The sequence below is a fragment of the Toxotes jaculatrix genome, chromosome 16 (genome assembly GCF_017976425.1).
Source record: "Toxotes jaculatrix isolate fToxJac2 chromosome 16, fToxJac2.pri, whole genome shotgun sequence".
NCBI classification, from domain to species: Eukaryota; Metazoa; Chordata; class Actinopteri; family Toxotidae; genus Toxotes; species Toxotes jaculatrix.
Genome location: NC_054409.1, coordinates 16,999,360 through 17,021,537, shown reverse-complemented (window position 1 = coordinate 17,021,537; position 22,178 = coordinate 16,999,360). Strand labels below are relative to the sequence as shown.

Here is a 22,178-nt window from a genome sequence, read left to right as displayed (position 1 = left end):
ATTACTTTAGCCGACTCAGAGAACCACAAGAGGCCTCATTGGAAAGCATTTGTCAGATTCAGGAGAGAAGAACTTCCAAAATGCTAGATGAAAAAGGTGGCAGAATTTGGTGTGACATCTACAAAAAGCTATGTGAAAGCTTTATTTCTTTTCTCAGGCAAGGTAACGGAAGAAATGAAAATTTTATATGGGGAGAAAATGAACTGAAGAAAACGGAGAACCAAAAAAATTCCCATAAAAATCAGAAAAAAACCTAAATTATTTTGTAACGAACTCCAAGGAATACTTAACTGTCTACACAGTATCACTGGCAGAAAGATGACTTATCTGTTGATTGAAATAACGTAAGCGCCCTGAGTCAAACAGGCATAAACCAGATGCTAAATTGTTGAACAGAATTTAGGTCTCTGTTTCATGGAAACAACGGGGTGCTCTAAAGCAGCACCCCTGTGAATAGCTCACACGTGCAAGCCTGAAGGACATTATTACCCAAATAAAACCTCTCTTGCTGTTAAATAAACTCATAACATCAGAGCAATTTATTAGATTGTTCTATTTTTAGGTTGCACTCAAGGCAATTAGGTCTTGAGCTGTGCATGAAGTAGCTAAAAAGGAGCCTCTGTCTTGCCAGTGCATGTGAGGAAGAAAGGAACTTTTAATTTATGAGGGTTGGAAAATATTTTGTTGGCCCGACAAAGGACACTTTATTATTCATGTCTGGTTTTATACAAGCTGAGCCCAAGTGGGAATGATGTGACAATGATGTCAACAACAGGCACTTTAAGGGAAATGTATGTTTCTATCCTGCCACCATGTGGGTGTCAAAGGATACTGCAAAACGCAAGCAGCAGCTCTAACTGCTTGCAAGGCGTTCTTCCACTGCTCATTGTTTGTGTCAACACTGGAAACAACTTCAGCTTTCATAATCCCATGATTTATTTTCAGAACTCAAATATAGCTCAGACAATATGCTTGAAAAAAAAAGTGATACGCATTTGCTGGTTGCACAATCACTTCCTGGTTCTACTTATTACTGCTCAGTTGTTTATGGGTCAACAATAACAACTGTGTCATATATACGTATCTACGAAGGTTGGAAAACAACTATTAACTGCCTGACTGAATAATTAATGCTAGCTAACATCAAATGCTATCTGTCATTGTACAAGTTCGCGAACATTAACTGTCCTATCAGTCTAACATTAGGTAACGCATATCATTTATCTAGTGCTAATTCTCTAAAGCATTTTCCTAACCAGCATTTTATATCAGCCTTAGCTATCACCAGCGTTTTGGGTTAACAAATATTAATCTGGTTTAACTGGTCTAACTAAGATTAGGTAGCTACCTAACATTACTCGCTCTGTGTAAAGTATCATGGATGTGTACTGTTAAGGGACTGAGCAGTAGTTGTGACCCTCTCTGACCCTGATGTGCCGTTCTTGCTCCTCAGGAGGGACTGGTTCAGTGGGTCGCTCTGTTCTCTCCCACACACAGCGTCGTGGTATTTCAACGGTACAGCCAGTTCATTCAAAAAGATTTAGTACAGCATCTTTAACAAGCCTTCTTTGACTTTCAAGGGTTGTTGGCCCTGTGTGCTGACTAGTGGTTAAGTGTCTCCTGCAGACTTTGTAAAATTTGAATAATGCCATAAACAGTGGGACACAGCAGTGCTCGGAGTATTTCTTCACCTGTTTTGGAAAATTGTTCCTGTGTACTCTCGTGGTGAAATAGCCTAAACATTAAAGCTATCAAGCACTCTCCAGCTAGCTAGCTCGAAATAAACAAACAGACACGAAATTACTGATATTGTTTGGAATTGGACGTACGTCACAAAGTCTAGTGCATGTAGCATATTACATGTAGCTTCCTCATTTAAACCGCTGCACACTGGCAATACTGACTGCAGCAACACTTCTTTCTGCAGTCTGCATGTTTGGGTTGCATGTCGTACTGCAGGAGGTGTGAGGTTTCTTTCTGTACAGCAAACCAACTGATACAGCCTCTGTGATTATTAGCTCAATGGGAGTCAAAGACACACTCTCCATCCTTTCAACAGCGTCCTGCAGAGGACTTATAGTCATGTCTGTCTCCTCCAGACATGCAGACGTTTTACAAAATCAGCTACTTAACTATAACTAATCACCTAAACAAAGGGAAAACACTATTAGTGTGTTGAGTAAAACCTCCTTGGGTGAAGCTCTAAACCCCTAACTCAGACTTAAAGCAGGAGGAAAAGGGGACTGATGCATATAGGCAAAGAGAGGAAGCACCTCACAGCAACAAAGCCTGCCATTTTTGACGTAAAAAGTCTTTTGCATTATAATGATACTGTAGTTGTACTTTTTTTTTTACCCAGTGTTCTTTGCACCTCTGCTCCTTATGTGCTAATGGCTGCTCTCAGTCTCACTTAGAGAGCCTCTATATTTAAAGTTGCTACTTTTTCCTCTTCACTCCATCTCTCCAGCTGCTAATAGCTACCCAGCAAGTAACGCCATTAGCTATGTATCACACTCCATTTGATTTATTACATACAGTGACCCCTATTGTTAACTTAATCTGCTAAAAGACTGACACATGCTCTGCAGAAGATTATCAAATTAATGGGTATGCTCAACTGTCCCATTAGCAAACTATATACAGCGTGTCCATGTTTGCAGCACATGGCATAATGTGTGCACACACACATGAGTGTGAGAGAGCCCGCTTTATGTGCTTGAGTGAAGGAGCAAGAGGTCTTTAGCTCCGCAATTATCTGCAGGTTTCTGTACTCTTTATTCCCTCTTTGCTTGGCTCACATTAGACGCACTAATAGCACCCTGCTGGCTATTCCTGGTGTTCTGAAAAGTAGGCCGCACTCCCAGGGAAACGCTCTGGGAGCACATGGGGGAGAACTGCAGACAGACATCCTGCAGATCACAGTGTACCACACAAGCACCAGCCAAATCCACTTCCCCATTTCATCCCAGTTTTCTGTTTGCTTTACATGAGACTTTGTTTCCCACAGTGGAGCAGTTCACTCTTTGTAGAGCCTGACCTGTGAAATGTGGGGTTTAGCGTTGAGCACAGAGGAGGAATTGAAATACAGATGGCGAGAGCAGCAACCCTAAAGCCTGTTTTCATTCCCTCTGCCACTTTCTATTTACAGAAGGCTGTGTGCATGTGAAGTGAATACAGGACACAGCACACGAATAACACTGTGCAAGCGTCTGAGACTGTTTGTGCATCTGTGTCTGTGCGAGTATAATGGGTCAAGGGTTATGTCAGTGTGCTTCTAACACTTTAAATAACATTAAGACTATTAGGGCTATTATGAGTGTTTATTCACAGATGAAACAGTTCAGATATGTGATGTATCATACACATAACATGAAAAATAAAATGTGTAAGGCATGCCTTCTCTGCAAATCTTTGAAGTGCCTCATAACCAAAAGAAAGTCACTCTGCAATATTCCTAGAAGAACAATGAAAAAAGGGAATTGTCCTAAATTTTGTCCATAAATATAACACCATCACATTCACACTCTCTCTCAATCAAGACCAAAAAAAGAGCTCTATTTCTGAGCAAACTCACCTTCCTATCCACAAAACCCACATGAGCAATCCTATTCCTGAAATCCAGGCTGCGTATAATAAGAAAAAGGGGCAGCCTCAAGTTAGAAGTTAAAGCTTCTTCCTCCAAAATAGTTTGAGCGCTTCAGCCTCACAGGGGATTCTTCTCCCTCACTGCGACTGTCAAATGAGATCCATGTAGAGGTCAGATAGATTCCTGCCAGCTCTAGAGCAACTATTCCTGTGGGACGCCAAACAGCACCCACCCACGCTTTTCCTTGCCCTCCCTTCTGGTATTTCTAATTCTTGATTACGAAAATCATAGCACAAATGAACCCATACATGCACACACGTCCACTGCCTTGCTCTTACCTTTCCAGGTACTTCTCTGAGAAATCAACCATAGTGTGAAACATGGGTGCCAGCCTGTACGCAGGTTCACTTGGTGTGTGTGGAAATTTGACAGCATGTAAGCGTGTGTCAAGAGTGCCGGTGCTCGGGGCCCAGGGGTTTGTTTGACAATCACATTCCTCTAACCCCTGAGAGGCTCTGGTGGAGCTTTATATAGTCCTGGGGGTCTGGGGAAGGCGGACCCTGGGCTCACCCAATCACCACACAGTGTTTAGCGAGGATAGATTCCTTCCACTGGGGAAGGGACAGGTTTTTAGACTTATGGGTTAGTAAGTTGAGATGACATTTATCTTTTTAGCAAAAGAAGTGACTTGACTACTTTAATGATATGTTTATCTGTCTCAGCTAAAAAGCAGTAGAGTTCTGTGTTAAATATGTTACCAGGTTTTAAGAGAGACTTCACACATCAAAATATAATTCTTAAATATTCTTTTATAGTTTCTCTGCACTGGATGCTTGTTTTAAATAAACTTTATTGAACTCCTTAGTTTTAAGAGATGAAGTTTAGTTTCTAGCTGTGTCTTACATCTTTGTATTTATCGTAACATCCCCAATAAGGCACTCAAAAGGGATAAACATCAAACATCTTTTCAATATGTACTTTTACATACAATGTCTGAGGGGCTTTAGTCATGTTTTAAACATTATGCCATAAGCTTAACTGCATCGGCTATTACCCAACAGCTACACATGCACATACCCATTATAACACATGGGAGCTTCCTCATGATTGCCACACACCATGATCGCCACTGTCTATAAATGAATGATTGACTATGCTATGTTACCTTGATTTTAGTCCAGTTCTACAGGAACTGTATACTGTATATGTGCAATCAGTCTATATAACAAAGTGAATGAAACACACATACTAAGGGGAATCTAACTAAAAGAGAACTCTGCTTACTGTGCTGCTACTAGCGTAACACAACTGTCAGTGGTCAAGTTGCATTGTGGGTAATGTAGGTGCTAAGTCAAGACAAAAAGAACAAATGTGTGGAATCACATACTGTTGCAATAATGCAATACTATATCCGTGGAACACTCTTTCAAAGCATAATATCGCCTGATCAAGTACAATAAATGTGTTCAGCATTGTGGTGGTACTTTCAAGAGCTGAAATCTGACACTCAACTAAAAATCAAAACCAACACCACAAGTATCCGCAGCAGGACAAACATTAGCCCTATGCATTGACTTTCATTTCAGTTTAAGTCAAAAACATCTGGACTTCTATTTTGCTCTTGAAGAGATCTGTCAGTCATCCAAGACATTTCATCAGGAAGTCCCAGCCATTTAAAACTACATGGGATGTCCACACATTGATGTCATGCTTATCTTAGTCTATATTATATACCTTAAATAAGGAGGGAGGAAATTCCAGTTTCAGGAAGTAAAGTTAACCTTAATTTAATAATTCTAAATGTCTATATATAACCTGGAAGACCAAGGCTCTTCACAGACATAACTTCTTGAAGTGGTTCACATAATCTCAGCACAGATTCCACAACAAGGTCAGTAGACATCATGTCTAACTATCTAAATGGCATTCACCTTGGCCAACATTCACAGCAGCATTCTCCATGTGCCTGAATTTCCTGCTTTACGAATTGTTGTTGGACACCTGTTTTAATCTCTGAGGTGTTTGTCCCCCATTCTTGTCAGTATGAACACGTCTGTTGAGGTACACCCAAAATTAAGAAGTTTGCCTCTGGGCCTCATCCTCTTCACAAACTTAGATTAATCTGTCAAAAACCTCACATTTCTATACATATTACTCCGGTGCATTAGTTGATTAGTTTATTGCTTTATTGCTACTCGTTGGAAACCACCAGATGGGGGGAAAAAGGAGTGTAGCTGTGCAGGGAGTCATTGCTTGCGGAAGCACAACACCTGGACTGAGTAAAACAAAAGGTGATAACGGATGGGGGTGGTGGGGGGGGTTGCAGAGATAATGAAGACAAACCCAGGAAAAACAGCTGTGCTGGAACCAGAAAATTAGTCACAGGGAGCAAAATGTGCAAAAAGGAGGTCAGGAGAAGAGAGAAAGATGAGCTGGAAGTGAGAAAATGCAAAAAGATACAGATGGTAAAGCAAAAGAAAGTAGGAAGGAAGAGAGAGAGAATGCTTAGGAAGTCAAGGACCAGACTGTGGTGTTGTAAATGATGCATGAGTGAGTATTAAACAATGAATGACCAAATGAACATGTCTAATACAAGAAACAGCCTCCCTCTATCAAAGCAAGTCTACATCTATATGGTTGATTTTTATGTACCCATAAAGATCATGTGCCCAAAAAGGTTAAAACAGCACACATTGTACAAAATTGCAGGGCCTTTAGAGTACAGAAAATTTAATCCAGTGCTACTTTTGGATATCCTACTCCAAAAATCACATGGCTAAAGGGCATCTTTAACTATAAATGGCTACATCCCAGCATGATTCCACTGTGCAGATGTACATCTAGCTGCTGCATTGGTTCTCTCTATATGTTGTAGATCAGTCTCCAACATCTGGAGGAAATAATTTCATTTCCTTCATGCTGAGTTATACAGAATAGCCTAAGATTTCAATCTATAGCAACAACATATTGCATTTGTATTCCTCTGAGTTACACAGAAAGATATTGAGTTGACAGTATATTTATTTGTGTGGCTTAATATGGCTGAGTAGATTTTTGCCCCTGGTGTAAGATTACAGTGTGGAATAATGAAAAATGGCTGAATATGGATCAAAAATACTGGACAATGAAAAAAGCTTCATAAGTGATGACAGGCTCAAGAAACCAAGGATTACAATCACAGAATCCATGTGAGAAAACATTTAGAGTTTCAACCATGCTCAGAAAGACGATCCTTTATATACTGACTGAATGACTGACAGATGACAGTTACAACAATGACAGGAAGTCATTTTATCTACAAAAGACAAAATGTTTGTTTCCAAGCAGCCTTCATCAGTGTCACAAATATGCAGTGCAGATGTAAAAAAACAAAAACAAAAAAAAAACAGATGAGTGAATTTAAAATAACTGGCTTTGCACTGGAACAAGGACAAAGTGACTGGTCCATCATAATAAAATGTGTATTCAGACTATCAAACTAACTAATTCATGAAATGAAACCTGGAAATATTAATAATTGTCGATATTATTAATATTTATTCATTAATATTAATGTAATATTAATCTGGAAATATTCCAAAGTGTCTACACTAGAATATAAATAAGAGAAGGACTTGAACAGTATCCAAAACCCCATAGCTTCTGTGTCCCATCTCACGTCTAAATAAAAGGCAAAGTATCTGAGAGGTAAAAGTCATTTGACTGACACAAACATCTGGACACTTCAAATTTGTATGTGTATTTGCTGGTTTTGACAAAAAAAATTTCTTCGTGACAGAGTGATGTGTAATGTGTAATATTAGATGAGCTGGCATCGTGATGCATATTTGTTTGTGTTTGTTTCATGTTTGCTTACTGCTAGTAAGCCAATCACTGTTTGCTAACCATGACCTATGGCAAGAAATGCTTGTCAAGCTGAGTTGCAATGTGTAACCATGACTGAAACACGTACACATTACACAGAGTCATCACTGTTTATCCTGTGTATCAAGTCGTTATTTAAACAGAATCAAAGGATTCTTTCTTCTTGAATCAACTCAGCAAATCCTGTTTGATGTTACAACAATGAAAATTGTGTTTAAACACAATTTATTGTAATAGCTTGTTCAAAACAGATCACAAATCAATCACTGACTTGGAACTATGCCTGTATTTGTCATTTCTGCGACTTGTCAAAAACAAGCGCACACACTAGATTTAAAACTACACTAAAAAGAGACAAAGAACATATTTCTTATCCCTAAAAATCGGTTCTGTATTCTCTGAGATGTGTTATTAAAGGAAATAAAATGGAGCTGAAGCTGTTTGCAACAGCTGACAAAAAGGCAACGTTCCCGGGACTCTGGAAAAAAAAAAAAAAGCTGTGGAATCTTAATCACTTAATCTGCTGGTTAACTAAACAATATTAAACACAGCTTGTGCAGAAGAGTGGGCAGCTATCAGGCCCAAGGATAGCCACTGTGACACACCCAAACACACCCAAACAAACACTCTCAGCACACACACACACACACACACACACCTTACTTCTCACACCACTAATAATGTGCGAGACCCATATGGTACCACACTCCTCAGTAGCGCACACATCATTTACCACTTCATTATGTAGATTATGAACAGCGTTGAATGATTAGCTTTAACTCTCACTGGCACCTTTAGCATAAACATGCTTCTGCATTGGCAGGCCTGTGCACATGTGCAGGCGTTTCACAGACCATCACAATGGTCAAAATACTTGCATGCAACAACGTTTGCATTAGGGGGCAGGGTCACAAACTAAGAGGAAAACAGAAAATTCAAATAGGAGATGTTTTAAATTTAGCCATTCCAGTGTGGACATGTCCTAACATCTTCAGTCCACTAATCCAATCATACTCATGGTAACACACTGACAGAATAAGTCCTGATATCTCAATTAACCCCCCATGGACTGGTATAAAACAAGTCATTATCATTCACCATTAGTTTGGGCACAAGTAATGACATCCTTTCAAAATAATGGGTGTTAGAGCAGGGTGTGAAAATCGTTCCATTTTACTGGATACACAAGCATGAAAATAAAAGGATAATGACTGAACACTGAAGTGGCAAATGCTATTGTAGTTGTCAGGACCATGAAAGATTAATATTGTATTGTTTCTCACTCACAGTCATTCCCATGACTCATTTTTCTCACACATTCACAAGGAATTATCTTTTTATTTTAAATCTAAGAGTCAAAGCTTTGACAGGCCAGTCCTTGTTTACAACTTTCAAAATGAGCAGAGGATAAACGTGAAAATGCCCACAGAGAGCAAACACACAACAAAAAGATTCATTTGTGTACTTACAGGTTCTTGGATTTCTTTTTCTTTGTCCCTTCAGGGCCGACCTCGCAGCTACAGGGGGATCCGGAGCTCAGCTGAGGGGAGAGGAAGGAGAGCACACACTGCATCATCCACCCTCCACACAGAAAGAGGGCCCTGTAGCCTCATGCAGATACCGTGGCTAGCTTTAACTAGCTCCGATAGACTATGACAACCTAGCTGGCTAGTAAGCTAGTAAGTCCTTGGTGTGTCCAGTTACTCGAGACTGAGACTAATCCTGTCTGTAACAGACACAGCCAGTCACCAGAATGGTAAATCCATAGCAGCAGTCCACAGTTTAAGTCCCACAAGGCAAAGCCCTCTGAGGTGTGTGTCTGTATGGTGCTGAATAAAACTGTATGCAGCAGCTTGTGTTTGTAAACAGTATGTGTCTGGGTATAACAAAGCAAAGGAAATCTGTGAGAGTGAGAGAGTGTGAAAGACTTCAGCTGTTGTTTCTGTTGGCCTCCAACTGTGCCCTAAGTTTCAAGTGTTGAGCCTAGACCCCGGTTTCACATTACACTTTATGCCAACCCACCATTTTGATTGGTTTAGAGAGAAAGGGAAGTTGCTTCAGGGTGGAGAAGGGGTCAATCTTTACTAATCTGATGGCCCTAAGCTGCCCCATTGTATGTGTGTGTGTGTGTGTGTCTGAGAGGCTCTAAATAATGAGCCATTGTATTACAGGAACACACATTTGAATCTGAGCTAGATACTGGTCACAACTGCTAGCACATGGTGGTGTGTGTTTTATGTTTTTATGGGACCCAATTTGAGTCTCAGCCCTCGGAGTGAGGACATTTTGGGCAAATTAAAGACATTTTTGGCTGGCCTTCACTTACTTAAGGAGCTGTTTTGAGGTTTAAGTGATGCATTACCCAAAAATAAGCTTAATCTAATGTTTTAAAGTTGACTTTAGAATTTGTAGTTGCTTCAATGAGGGAGAACAGCAGCTTGAATTCAGTCAGTTACAATGTATTCTAAAGACAACAAGATTTCACAGTGTGAAAAAAAAAAATTAAATTAAAACATCTTTACAAAGCTCTCAAACCCCAAACATCACAGGTTTCTCCAACAGTACAGTAACAGTTTTCCATGTTTACTTTTTTTCCCCACATTTTCTTTATGCCCATTAATTCTTTCTTACATTGGAATCCAACTGATTTCAAGCTGACCACAGCTGTCGCTCTCCATCAATGAGCCACAAAGTTTTTACAGTCAGCTTTCAAGCTTACAGCGGGTGAGTGCTGAATCACAAGACAGACTTTGGATGGAGTACCCCTTTAAGGTTAGCATCTTGAGCATATAGTGTGTATAAATGTTGCACGTGTTTCCAAATTGTAGATGTTTTCATAATTTCCTTGCGTTTTTTCTATTTGCATATGTTTTCTTAAGTTGCACTGCATTGAGCTCTCATAGTTAGAGTCTAAAAATGCACTACATGAATACATACTAATGCGTGTGAATGCCTTTGTGTATCCAATTGTGCAATAAGAATACACATTGTGGTTGTGGGACTATTATTGTATTTAAACAATGATACTGAGCCTCATGAGTAAACATTTCCTGCATTTTCCATGCATCTATGTTGAGACACCCTAAATGTACCAGCTGCCCAAAGTAATATCTCATTCTGCTTTTGTATTGTTGTTGAACCTGATTATTAAATCACAGGTTTTAAGCTATTTATAACTATTTATAAGTGACTGGCAACTGCAAAGAACACAGAAAAAAAACATTAGATGAAACTGCTCTACAGGAAATAAAACATTAACTCTTCCATGGCTTTCTGTGAATTGTTTCATCCTTCATTTTTTTTATAAATCAGAAACTTGATGATGCTAAAGCCTGAGACATTTTTAAAATTAAATTTATAATTCCACTTATGACTATGTTAGAGTATTATAAAATTGAATGTTCTACCAGGCTGTCCCCCTAAATATTTTAAGGTCACGTGTGTTCTACCACTAAAACAGCCTGGCAGCCATCCTGCTGGTCTCGGGAAATATAAGCTGATTTTTGAGAGTTTCTGAGAAGGTTGTAATAAAAAAAACATTTTTAAGAAATCCCTTCAGACTTTCCTGTCAGCAGCACTGAAACACATGTCAGGGGTGTGAATCAGACCTTGCTCATTGCTGATGTGGGTGAGTACAATGTGTTAGTGCTCCTTGACCTCAGTGCAGCTTGTGATACTGCTGATTGTCGAACCCTTATTGAAAATTGGCTAGTTCCTCCAATTTGGGTGATAATTCAGTAACTAGATAATAAAATAATTCCTACTATCTGTGAAAGTCTTTTCTCCTGATAATCCTGAATTGCAGTGGAGCATCTCTCTGCTACATCCTTTCATAACTCCACCCTCCAACTGGCATATGACAGATTGTCATTGTAGGAAGCATACACTGGTACACTCAACGCTTTCAGACCGAAGTCACAGTTGACCGTGAAAGGTGAATGAGTGTATGTTACATAGGAGCAATCTAAAAATAAGTACAAGCTAAGAACAGGAACAAAATGTATTTCGAGCTGCTGTTTGATGGATGTAAAGACCTGTCAAACTATACAGTGTGTTTGGGTCGCATGTGTGTGGAGGGAGGTTTGCTTTCCCTTTCTATTTGCATTACTTTGAAAACACTTGGAATATGTTTATGTTCATTCCATAGGTTTTATGAACAAAATTTGATATTTTAACCAAAGATAGTAAAAATGTGATGATATCTGGTGATGACTATTGGTGCCTGAGGTCACTCCTACAAAAGAAATGTTTGAGAGAAGACCACTGGTAATGTGGCTATGATGACCAGGTAGATGTATTTGCACTTACACTACAATAAAATATTTGACATACAGTATATCCTCCAGCTCTAGGAGTACATGTAACAAGATCATCCCTCCAAAAACAGCTACAAACACAGGCAATATTGGTTTGGATGAGATGGGATTAAGTCACTGAGGCTCATGAGAGACATCAAAAACTTCAAAATCTAATCACTAATCACTAATCTCAGAGGGAACAGCACAACAGGGGAGTTCCAGTCCCTTTGGAGCCATCACCGAGGCTTTTCCCTAAAAACACAGTATTCAGTTGGAAAACGACACAGACTTTGCCCTCGCCAAGTACATTTGTCCTCATGTAGCCCCCAGGACAAGATTATACAGGGGTATCAGGGAAACAAATTAAACTGTGTAGCAATTGGAGATCAGAGGGATCCTCAGCCTGTCGGGTCAGCCTTTGTTCAACTAGCCGTCTGCGTGTAAGGACTGGATAGCTATTCACACTAGACTGCTATGTTCCATCTGGATGAGCTCCACATGGATACACACACAGAGAAATGCGTCCGCTTTCTTGAGACAACTGGGATTTTTCATTGAAATGTATGTAAACTGTTCAAAGTAATCAACACACATCCACTACTAACCACAAACAACGTCAAATCTTCTGTCGACGCCCAATAGCAGAACCATTAATCAAGATACATGCTCTTTGTTGTATCTGTGAAAAGTCAGTTGAAAGGGAGGGGTCTTCTTCAAATTACAACACTGTGACATAATATCGTATGAAAATGGGCATCAAGCTTCCTTTTAATTCCCATTTACGAGAAGGTGAAGGTGCAATCTACAGGAACACAGTGATTAAATTCTACCCGAGAGGGGTCAGTATGGGCTTTGACAAATCACTTCTTTCGTAACACTGAATAGCAGCCTCAAACAGGTCGTGGATTCTAGATACTAAGCTATAAATTAACTATTGTCAAACACATTTCTGTTTGTTTTTGGCATCTGGATTTTTACAAGGACATGATGTTGTTGACCATGACCTTGTAAAAATCAAATTTTTTTTAGCAAGGACATTAACTAAAAAAGATACAGGCCCCTCAGACTGCTACATTCTGACTACAGGGCCTTATCCAACACAATCACTTTACAACTAGAGAATGTCATCCCCAAAATTATCCACATGGACCAAACAGCCCACGGTGACTGTATCAATGGACATGGAGAAGGCTTTTGATGGAACAGAGCCAAGAGTCCTTCTGCAGACCCTGGAGGCTATGAACTTTAGGGATTTATTCAATATATCAAAATGCTCTTTAATGCCCCTAGGGCACAGATTTTAACTAATGGAGTTTTGTCAGATGCTGACTCTCTCTCCAGGGGATTTAGCCACGGATGTAAGAGCTCACCTGGATTATTTTCTCTTGCCATTGATCCTCTGGCAATTGCCATCAGTTCAAACCCATCCATCACTGGCATGACATTTGGCACAGTTGAGCACAAGCTATCTCTGTATGCGGATGACCTTTCTTTTATTATCCCTAACTAATCAAACTAGTTATTTTATAATTCTTGGGGTTAAACATATTGTTACTTGGAAGCACTCCTCTTAATGACAATCCTAATATCTCAAGTCCTATTTCTGACAGTATTTTGCAAAGCTGAAACAAGAAAGACCACTGGTGACCTACATACTATTGTTTTCTAGATTCCTCCAATTACCTGAATTATTTGATTTACCAAGGCCTAATCTTTTCAAGTACCTGCAAATAAGACATTGGATTAGAAGTCAGTCGTTGGGATCACTCCCTAATTTACCCCACTCTGGCCCCAACACACAAAAGAGACTTAGACACACCATGCACACACCCAGACTGCCTGGCAATGGCCAGTGGAGCGTAAAAAAGTCTGAGTCTTTTCTAAAAATAACCCTGGTGTGTGTATTTGTGTGTGTGTGAACATGCTTTTGTGTTTAGACTCCTCACATGCCTCACTGAAGACATTAAGAAAACACAGAACTTGCCAAAGACCACACGGCGATATAGCCCCCCGAGGCATGGGATGTATGCTGTTAGCGGCCGCAGGATGGCTGTGCAGATACACAGATAAAGGTTTAACCTGACTACATGTGTGCTGCACACGTGTCTTTGTTGCAAAACATGCATGCACATGTGTAGGTAATCATATGGGCAAACATGTTTCCGACAATGCAAAATAAGTTCCAAACATTAATGAAAACATTTACAGACACACATGCACATGACTCGGGAACATGTCTGTTTAGCACAAGTCAAGAGAGAATAGTGTGTGTGTGAGTGTGTGTATGTATGTGGAGACAATGGTTAGATTACCAATGCACTGCTATTCCCTGATAGGAAAGGGCACAAATGTGCGTCTCTTTGTCTCGACAAACTGTATATTCTTCAGTTGTATTCTGCACTAACAAACACATCATAGGAACAATATTCTAAACACAGCTCAGAAACATTCTTGACCCAGTCAACCCAGACTCCAAATCCTCCAACAGCCTAAAAACCCCAGAGATGAAGAAATGAATCTTTGTCTTTGTGTATTTAAACTTCTCACAAGATCAACCCCTGCTGCTTTTCTTCATCAGACCTCCTTCGGTCTGCTTCCTTCCTTTTCATTCCCCCATTTCTTCTTTTACACGAAAACAAATCGACAAGCTGGCGTCTGAACAGTGTTATGTGGACCCAGAAACTTTCCCATGCTATTTAGTGCAGAGTGAGATTGGTGCTACCTGTTAGACCCCAGTTTCCCGACATTGTGTGGCTCTACTCTGTGTGTGTCGGTGTGTGTATGTGTCACACCCAGACTGACGCAGTGATGTCACCCATTCTGACGTCATGAGCCTGCTCTTGACTTAGGTTTAAAGCAGCACTGATGCTGACCAGCTTTGATATGAACACAGGCTTTTACAGTAACTACCCAATTAATATATAGTTACTGAAATATTACAGTTTCATTAGCTTGATGTAGCTCAACAATCAATTCTGCTCGTTTTAATCTCAAAGCATTCTTGAACATGATTGCTGAATGTGAGAGGTTGGTGCTGCTCAAATGAAACAACTGATATTTACACAAGGTCAGGTTTAATTCTTTGGCAGAATTATGTGTATGGAGTTTGCCGGCCTTGGACTGGGCTATAATCAGTGACTAATGTGGTTAAAGGGGGTTAAATGTGATTTTAACCTGTGTTCATTAAACTTTTATAAAGATAATATCTGTGCGAAGACAGTAACATTTGCTGGTTTAGACTCTTCTGTATATATACTTAGTGTGACTTTCTACTGAGGAAAAAAAAAAGGAAAAAGGGAGCACTGCAGACTTAACCAAAGTCATATGTTCATCAGTATGTGGAAGCTGCAAAGTACACAAATAAAGGAGGAAATTATTCCCAAAATTGTCTCCATGTGACTTAGCAACCCAGACTGCTCTATTTTCAATTTGGATTTAATGTGTTGTTTACTATACAGAAAACATAGATCATACTGTGTTATGTTACCAAAATTCCCACTTGCACATTCATATGTAGTCACAAGACTCATGAATCACTGAATCAGTTATGGAATTCAAAGAATTTTGGCTTGTCTATTTCTGCACTGATTAAAACACAAACAAAAATCATTTTCTATTTCTTAATTTCAATAACAAAATAAAATAAAGTCTGAAATCCATCCTTCTTTCCTGCTTCTCTGCCCTTACTTAGAATGGTTGACTCTGTTCATCATAAACCTCCTTTTCATGCAATAACATGACAATGAACAGGCAGCAGACAACAGCAGGTTAGTTTGGCACAGAGTGAGATGTGAATCACAGTCACAGTCCATTATCACACTGTTTTTATCAAGTGTGTGAGGCACATGTTAACAACTTATTAAGCTGTAGCATCCAACAGAGCAGACTGTTTTATGTAACAACTAAACAAACACGGCCTGTGACTATACAAAAAAAAGCTTCTAATAATCCTTTACACAGTGGCCAAATTGTCTTTGTAGCACATGAAGCACAGATGGATCGAAACCATGTGAAGAGAGCAATGACAGAACCAAAGCATCTCATTAATTAAAAAATGACTTAGTGTCCTGGCTTAACAGTGCAAGACCCATGGTGTATAAATCAATCACTCTTAAATCTGAACTTTTGCCTCATGACAGAAGGGAAGCTAACGCTCAAATTGTACTCTGAAGTAGAAGTATTTTTAGTCCTAGTTTTACCTCCCAAGAGTGACTGGAAGATCCTTGATAAATACACAGGCCCTGAGGGAATGTGATCCCAAAGTCAAAAAACACATGGTTCCAGAAATGAGGGACTTTACCATGAAACTATCTTCAATCTGGGCAAAAACATTCCTAATTTTAAAATACTTGCAAAAATATAATTCTGTTTCTATGTTAAGCTTTAATAGCATTCCTTGCATGACATGTATTAGTAAACCAAGCAAATAACTGGACACAGCGTGCTTGTTTGATGATAATCTTGGCAATTTCTTGCCTTTGATAAGTGTCTATGCTTCCGTGTAGATCTTGGCCAGAGAGTTGAAAGAAAATAAGTAAAAAGAGACAGAAAACAGAATTCTGGGCTCCATCTCTGAGGGGCACTGGAGGAACAATGGGGCCTTTATAAGAGCTAAAAAAAAAACAAGAAAATATAGTGAAAAAAAGATTTAATAAAGGCACAAACTGATGCTTAAACAAAAAAACATGGGAGAGAGATCACAAAAGCAAACGCTAGACTCGGTGGGGGGGCTGTAATGATAATCAGGCAATCTAATCCATACATGAAACTGATGTCAAGTGAAGTTTTCATGGGGTTATGACAATGGCTCACAAACGTTATTCATAAAGAAGTAAAAAAAGTGAGTCTGTTTTGAGAGTTCATCACAGTTCTTCCTTTGTTTCAAAGAAGCCTTGAGAAAACATCCCTGATGTGTTTTGCCTTTATAATTTTCTTTGATGTGTAATTACATAACTGCTTTAATGTCAAGTTTTTGTTTAGTTTTTTTTTTTTCATTGTTTCAATTTATATCACAGGAAATATTTTTCCAACTTCCTTTACAAATAAAAGGAAATTTGGGGCCAAAACAAAGTTGCGGTTGTAGCAGAGGGAGTGTGATTTTGTATGTGTGTGATTCTGTGAGAACGTGGGCGCTTGTGTAATTGGATGGCAGATGCTAGCACACACTCTCACACACACAAGCACACACATACTGTACAATACAATGGCAAAACCACAATATTCAGTAATATCTGATAATAAACTCAAGTGACCTTCACACAGGATACTGACTCATTCCTACTTAAGCTACATAATGAAAGCAGATACAAAAGGTGCATTGTCTGCACGTTTGTGTGTGTCTGAGTGTTTCACAGACAGAGTACAGTGTGTGTGTGCGCGTGCGTGTGTGTGTGCGTGTGTGTGAGTGGGTCTTTTGTATTTGATCTGACTCTCCTCTGCCTCCTGTTATTCAGCACAGCTCAGGAGATGGCTGCTTCCTGCATAAGTACTTCCCATGTCACAGGATGTTAATGAACAATGCTGATACAACGTCACCTCTGCAAGCTGCTCTGAAATGCTGTCATGTTACCCTGTCCTGAAACTGGTGCTATCCATTAAAATGTTATTGACATTTTCTGACCAGCCGATGACCTTTCTGCTTGGAATTTTAATGGCTGCAGCCTCACAATTCTTTCCAAAGCTGGCAGTTACGTACAGACCGGCCATCAGGAACACCAGTGGGCCAATTATTCCCAATTGACTGCAGCCACAATGGGGCAAAGTATGAATATATATTTTCTTATTATCTTACATTGCCTACATAAATTGCATAACTGGTTTTCAATAACTTAATGAGGGTTAACTATTGAAAAACAGACTTTTGCCAACTGTAGCACATTAGACTCATTTCACACAGATGATGGATTTGTGGCTTAAAATCAGTGACACACACGTCCTTGGTCAGTTACACTGATCAGATGAATGTTCTTATTATTTCTGGATATCAAACTTAATTCACAAAATCAGATGCATGAAAACATCTAACAACCCATCTTGTAACATCTCTATCTATCATGCTAATAGGCTCAATCACTAAAAAAAATAGTAAGGAAAAATAAGTGGTCATGCTGACCTTGTATGGAATGACTTGTTTCATTGTTTTTAATTTTGATTTTATGGTTGGTGGTTACCGTCCAAATATCTTAGTTATTACAGCTGCAGAGTCAGTGTTGATACAGTAATTACTGTACTGTATAATAATAAATAACATTACAGTGGTCAAGTTGGATTTAATTTGCTTATACAGTGTATTTATGGTAATGCTGTTCTGATACAGACATGACGCACTTCAGTATTTTCTGTCCACAGTCATACAGGTGTTAACTTTTATATGCCATATTGTTAAATTACCTACTTACTAATAGCATTCCTGTCCAACCGGTCATTCTTTTCATTCATGTATCATTAGGGTGAAACCGTGCTAATGTACAGAAAGGTCACAGCAAAAGCATTCCTCATGTTTAACTGCAGCCCTGTGTTTGAACATTTATGTGAGTGACGTCCATCACACTGTCTCAGTGCTGCAAAATGCGGCTGGTGGCCAATCCCTCAGATACACATACTATATTCTCATTCAGTCGCTTCTTACAGATCTGCAGTGCTGAACTCTACGTTAAGAGATGGAGTGTTGTGATGTGCAGGTCCTACTTTGGGCCGATTAGTCATTATGGGAAGTGGATTCACAGCCAAAACGAAGGGAGAGTTTCCATTCAAAGTAAAACAATTTCAAGGAAAGCAGCTTGTCGGGGTCAGATGTATGGCATTCGGGAGGGAAGGGAGGAATGCTGTGAATGAGATTCAACCTAAGAATGATGTGGGTTACACACCAGCTCATGTAAAGGTCGTGCTTCACCTTTCAGTGGAAGTAAACAACACATTGCAGTCATGGAATATCTGACTTTACTGTTCATATCTGGAAGCAGCCCGCAGCAACAACCCTTAGGCGACTACTACAAATTTCTGTGTCATGCAGAAAAAGGTTATTCAACCCAATTAGATGTTTTATTTCATAGCACATGCCTTGTTCTAACAATTTTCAACTTTGATTTCCCTTTCTTTACCTCCAGGGCTGATTGTTCCCTTGACCCTGTTCCCATCCTGTGAGGACAGCATGTGTGCTCCCATCATCCCACCAGCATTGTTCACCCTGAGTAGTTGTGCGTGTCCTGCTTCTGCATGTGCTGCTGTACAGTTCCGTGTGTCAAAAATTCAAACCCAGCCAGGGTTTTACATGCTGATGTGGACCACAAGCTGGCATGCAGATAAAGTACACCACGTTCCTGTAATCTCACTGAATGTACAATTTTTACTGCAGACAGAACACACCGGGACTCGGCACAAAAAGATTTAGTCTTTCAAAGTGTGTCCTGTCCACATGACAATTCAGAGCAATGTACAAACAGCTTCCTAAAATGGTAACAGACAAGCATTTAAAGTTGCAACTGCTGATCTCAGGTTCTGAGATTTGCAGGAGTTTATAAACACTCATCCTACAAAAAATGAAAGCTTCAAAAAATTTTCATCTTGAGTGAATATAAAGAACGTTTCCTCCTTGTTACTTTGCTGAGGAGAACATTTTACATCACAGCTTTACTTTTAATAATTATTGTAAGGAAAGTTATCTTGGGTATTCTTACTATATCACACAATATGCACTCTCTCCTAATGCTTGAAACACTGAGTGGCATAATTTGGTGGTGTGGGAGACAACATAATTAAGTGAACACTCATTAATCTTTGCTAATTTTGGGCAAAGCTTTGAGAGAGCAAGAGAGACGTGTGCACTCAAAATATCTTTTTGTGCATGCACAGTTTTGGCAGTGATATAACTTCATGAAGGATAAGAAAATTGGTTTGTTTAAGGTTAATGAAAGACTTTGGTCATGGTTAAATTAGATAATTAACTAATCATAATTCAATGTAGAGCTGTTCTGAGTGGGTTCAGAGTGGGTTCAGAGCGGGCTGGGAGCTGAACCAGGATCTTTACTACAGAATGTGTGCCCACTCGAAAACATTACTATGGTTGAAACACTTTCCACTGCACTGTGTGTGTGTGTGTATTTATATACAAGAAACTATCTACATTTATGTAACCAATTCCCAATTCAGACACAACACTGCTGTGGCAACGAGCTCTGTAAACACCCCCATGCAAACGCGCACAAGACACAACTATGAAACAAGGGGCCTTCTGGATCCTGTCTTGGATTAGATGAACGTCAGGAGAGGGTTTTGTTGCACTGGTGGCAGCATCCAAAGTCCTGTCACTTAATGACCTAACTGCAAATACTGCAGGGCACGCAGGTGGGAAGAGAGTTGGCTGAAATAGGTCCAGCTACTAAGTGCCATGACATCAGGCCATCAAGTCTTACGAAAGACAGACATCATCAAATGTAGATTGCTGACAGTAACTACTGTATATTCCCCTAAGCTGGTTACTCTGCAGCATGTGATGTGCCTTTGCGTTATTGTATTAGTCATGTTTATTGTCATCGTCTTTATATGCTCTGCCAAACTAACTGATGGTAATTGAAACAATGCCCTGCCTCGCCAGTTCCAGGCTTTTGCAGACTGGTTTGAATTGTAAGGTGTTGATGTGATATTGTCCTACTCTATGTATATCACTCATGGGGGTCAATACCCACACTGCTGCTGCCTTAATCCCCTAATTCTGTCAAATGTCAGTACTGTCAGCAAGTGTCACGCATGGAAACAATCTGTTACAGTGTGGATAGAGTTACAAGTGACAAGCCAGACACCTCTATGGGCTGACATTCATTGTTTGACTTGTTTGCTTTGTTCCTCTGTTCAAATGGGAAACAACCAGGAACAAATTAGTTTTTAGAATCAGTTTCAAAGGAAGCTATTATGGCCCTAGTTCACATTATATCAGAGATATATCAGAGTTAATGAATGGAAACAGCATGTTCCCACACTCCTTCACACACAGTTCACAGCTGTAACTATCCAGGTAGCTCATTAAACCTGTTCCCCATGTACTCACGAACAGCCAAACAATTTCCAACAAATAAACAAGAGGAATGCTAGCTTCATTAGCTTGGGATTAGCTAGCCTTTGTGGTGAAGATTTGTGAAAGTGTTTAAGTCCATGTGGAACCTACTGAGTGTTTTAGTGGTAGAAAAAGAGAGTCAGAGGGGAAGCATACAGGATACGGGGTGAGCTATTTGGCCATGTAGGAGCTTCCCTGGCAAAGACGGATTAGTGTGGGAAGCTTTGAACTCTCATGAGGTCACAAAGAGTTTCTAAGTTCGCAAAGATAAATGGGTTTCATTTCAGGGGAAAAATAGCAAAAGTGTAAGACTTTATTTTTGGAAATGATCTTAAATAATCCTGCAGGTGTTGTGCAACAACCTCTGACTCTTTGCCAACAGGGGCACTTTCAGTTTTAAATCCTTTGGATAAACTAAAGTTTAATGTTTCCCTCAGACATACAATAAAAGGTTTGATCTCTTATTCTACGTGTCTGCTTCATACTATTTTAAATGAATTTAAATATAAAGTGTAAGGATAGCAATATAAAACTACAGAAATAAAGCCATCATTTACACACATACTGTATATTTTAGAAATTGAGAGTTATAGTGAAAACATATGTTCCCACATCCTGAGGGTTGGCAGGGTAAAGGAAATGTAATAAGCAGATGTGAGGAATTTATGTAATAATATTTTATTTCATCTGACAATCAAAGTTACAATAAAATGTCTCTGTAAGGAACGAGTGAAAGTGAATACTCTTCCCAGAAGGCTCTTATTTGTTATCACAGTTGCTCAACTGGGAATGATGTTTCCCCTTCCTGTCAGTCTCACTGGCTATCTATGGAGCCAAAATATCTTATGTACATGTCTTGGTCGGTCAGAGGACACCATCCCGGAGAAATGTGAATAATTATTAAACAAGATGCAAAAAAAAAAAAAACCCTACAATTAACTCCACCCTCAAACAGCAACAATGATGGCTTAGCAACCTTAACTCAGAACCCAAGACGAAGTTTGTCAAACGTATCGGTTAGTCCTCATCCTCACAGCCATTTCTCTAGTAAAAGTGAAGGATAAATCTAACCTATGTGTTGCCTGCCCAAAGTATGTTTATCAAAGCAGGGCTAAGTTAGAGGAACAAATCACACCTTGATTTAAAATACCAATTTGATTTATATTACCTATAGTACCTATAGCGCCTGGTGAGGACGCTGACATTATGCCTGGGACATGTTGCTTTGACCTCAGTATAATGGAAGGAGAAAGTGAGAGGACCATTGTGGTCATGTGTGGTTATATAATATAAAAATTTATATCTTAGTTATGTCTGAGAGCATTACTTTTTTAAGAATTCATATAAAAAGAAAAGATCTGTCTGGAACCTTCTTGACAAC

The 22,178-nt window shown here is 39.4% G+C and overlaps 1 protein-coding gene across 4 annotated transcripts in view; it reads right to left on the bottom strand.

The window, feature by feature from the left end:
* Window positions 1-22,178, bottom strand: part of rgs3a (regulator of G protein signaling 3a) — a 153,038-nt gene that overhangs the window by 5,658 nt on the left and 125,202 nt on the right. For 3 of the 4 annotated variants that reach the window (XM_041058710.1, XM_041058707.1, XM_041058708.1), the window contains one exon: window positions 8,920-8,990. In XM_041058710.1, the coding sequence (XP_040914644.1) occupies window positions 8,920-8,990 (71 nt within the window). Of the gene's footprint in view, window positions 1-3,924; window positions 4,053-8,919; window positions 8,991-22,178 lie in introns of those variants that run through there. The other variant, XM_041058709.1, reaches the window with a different exon arrangement.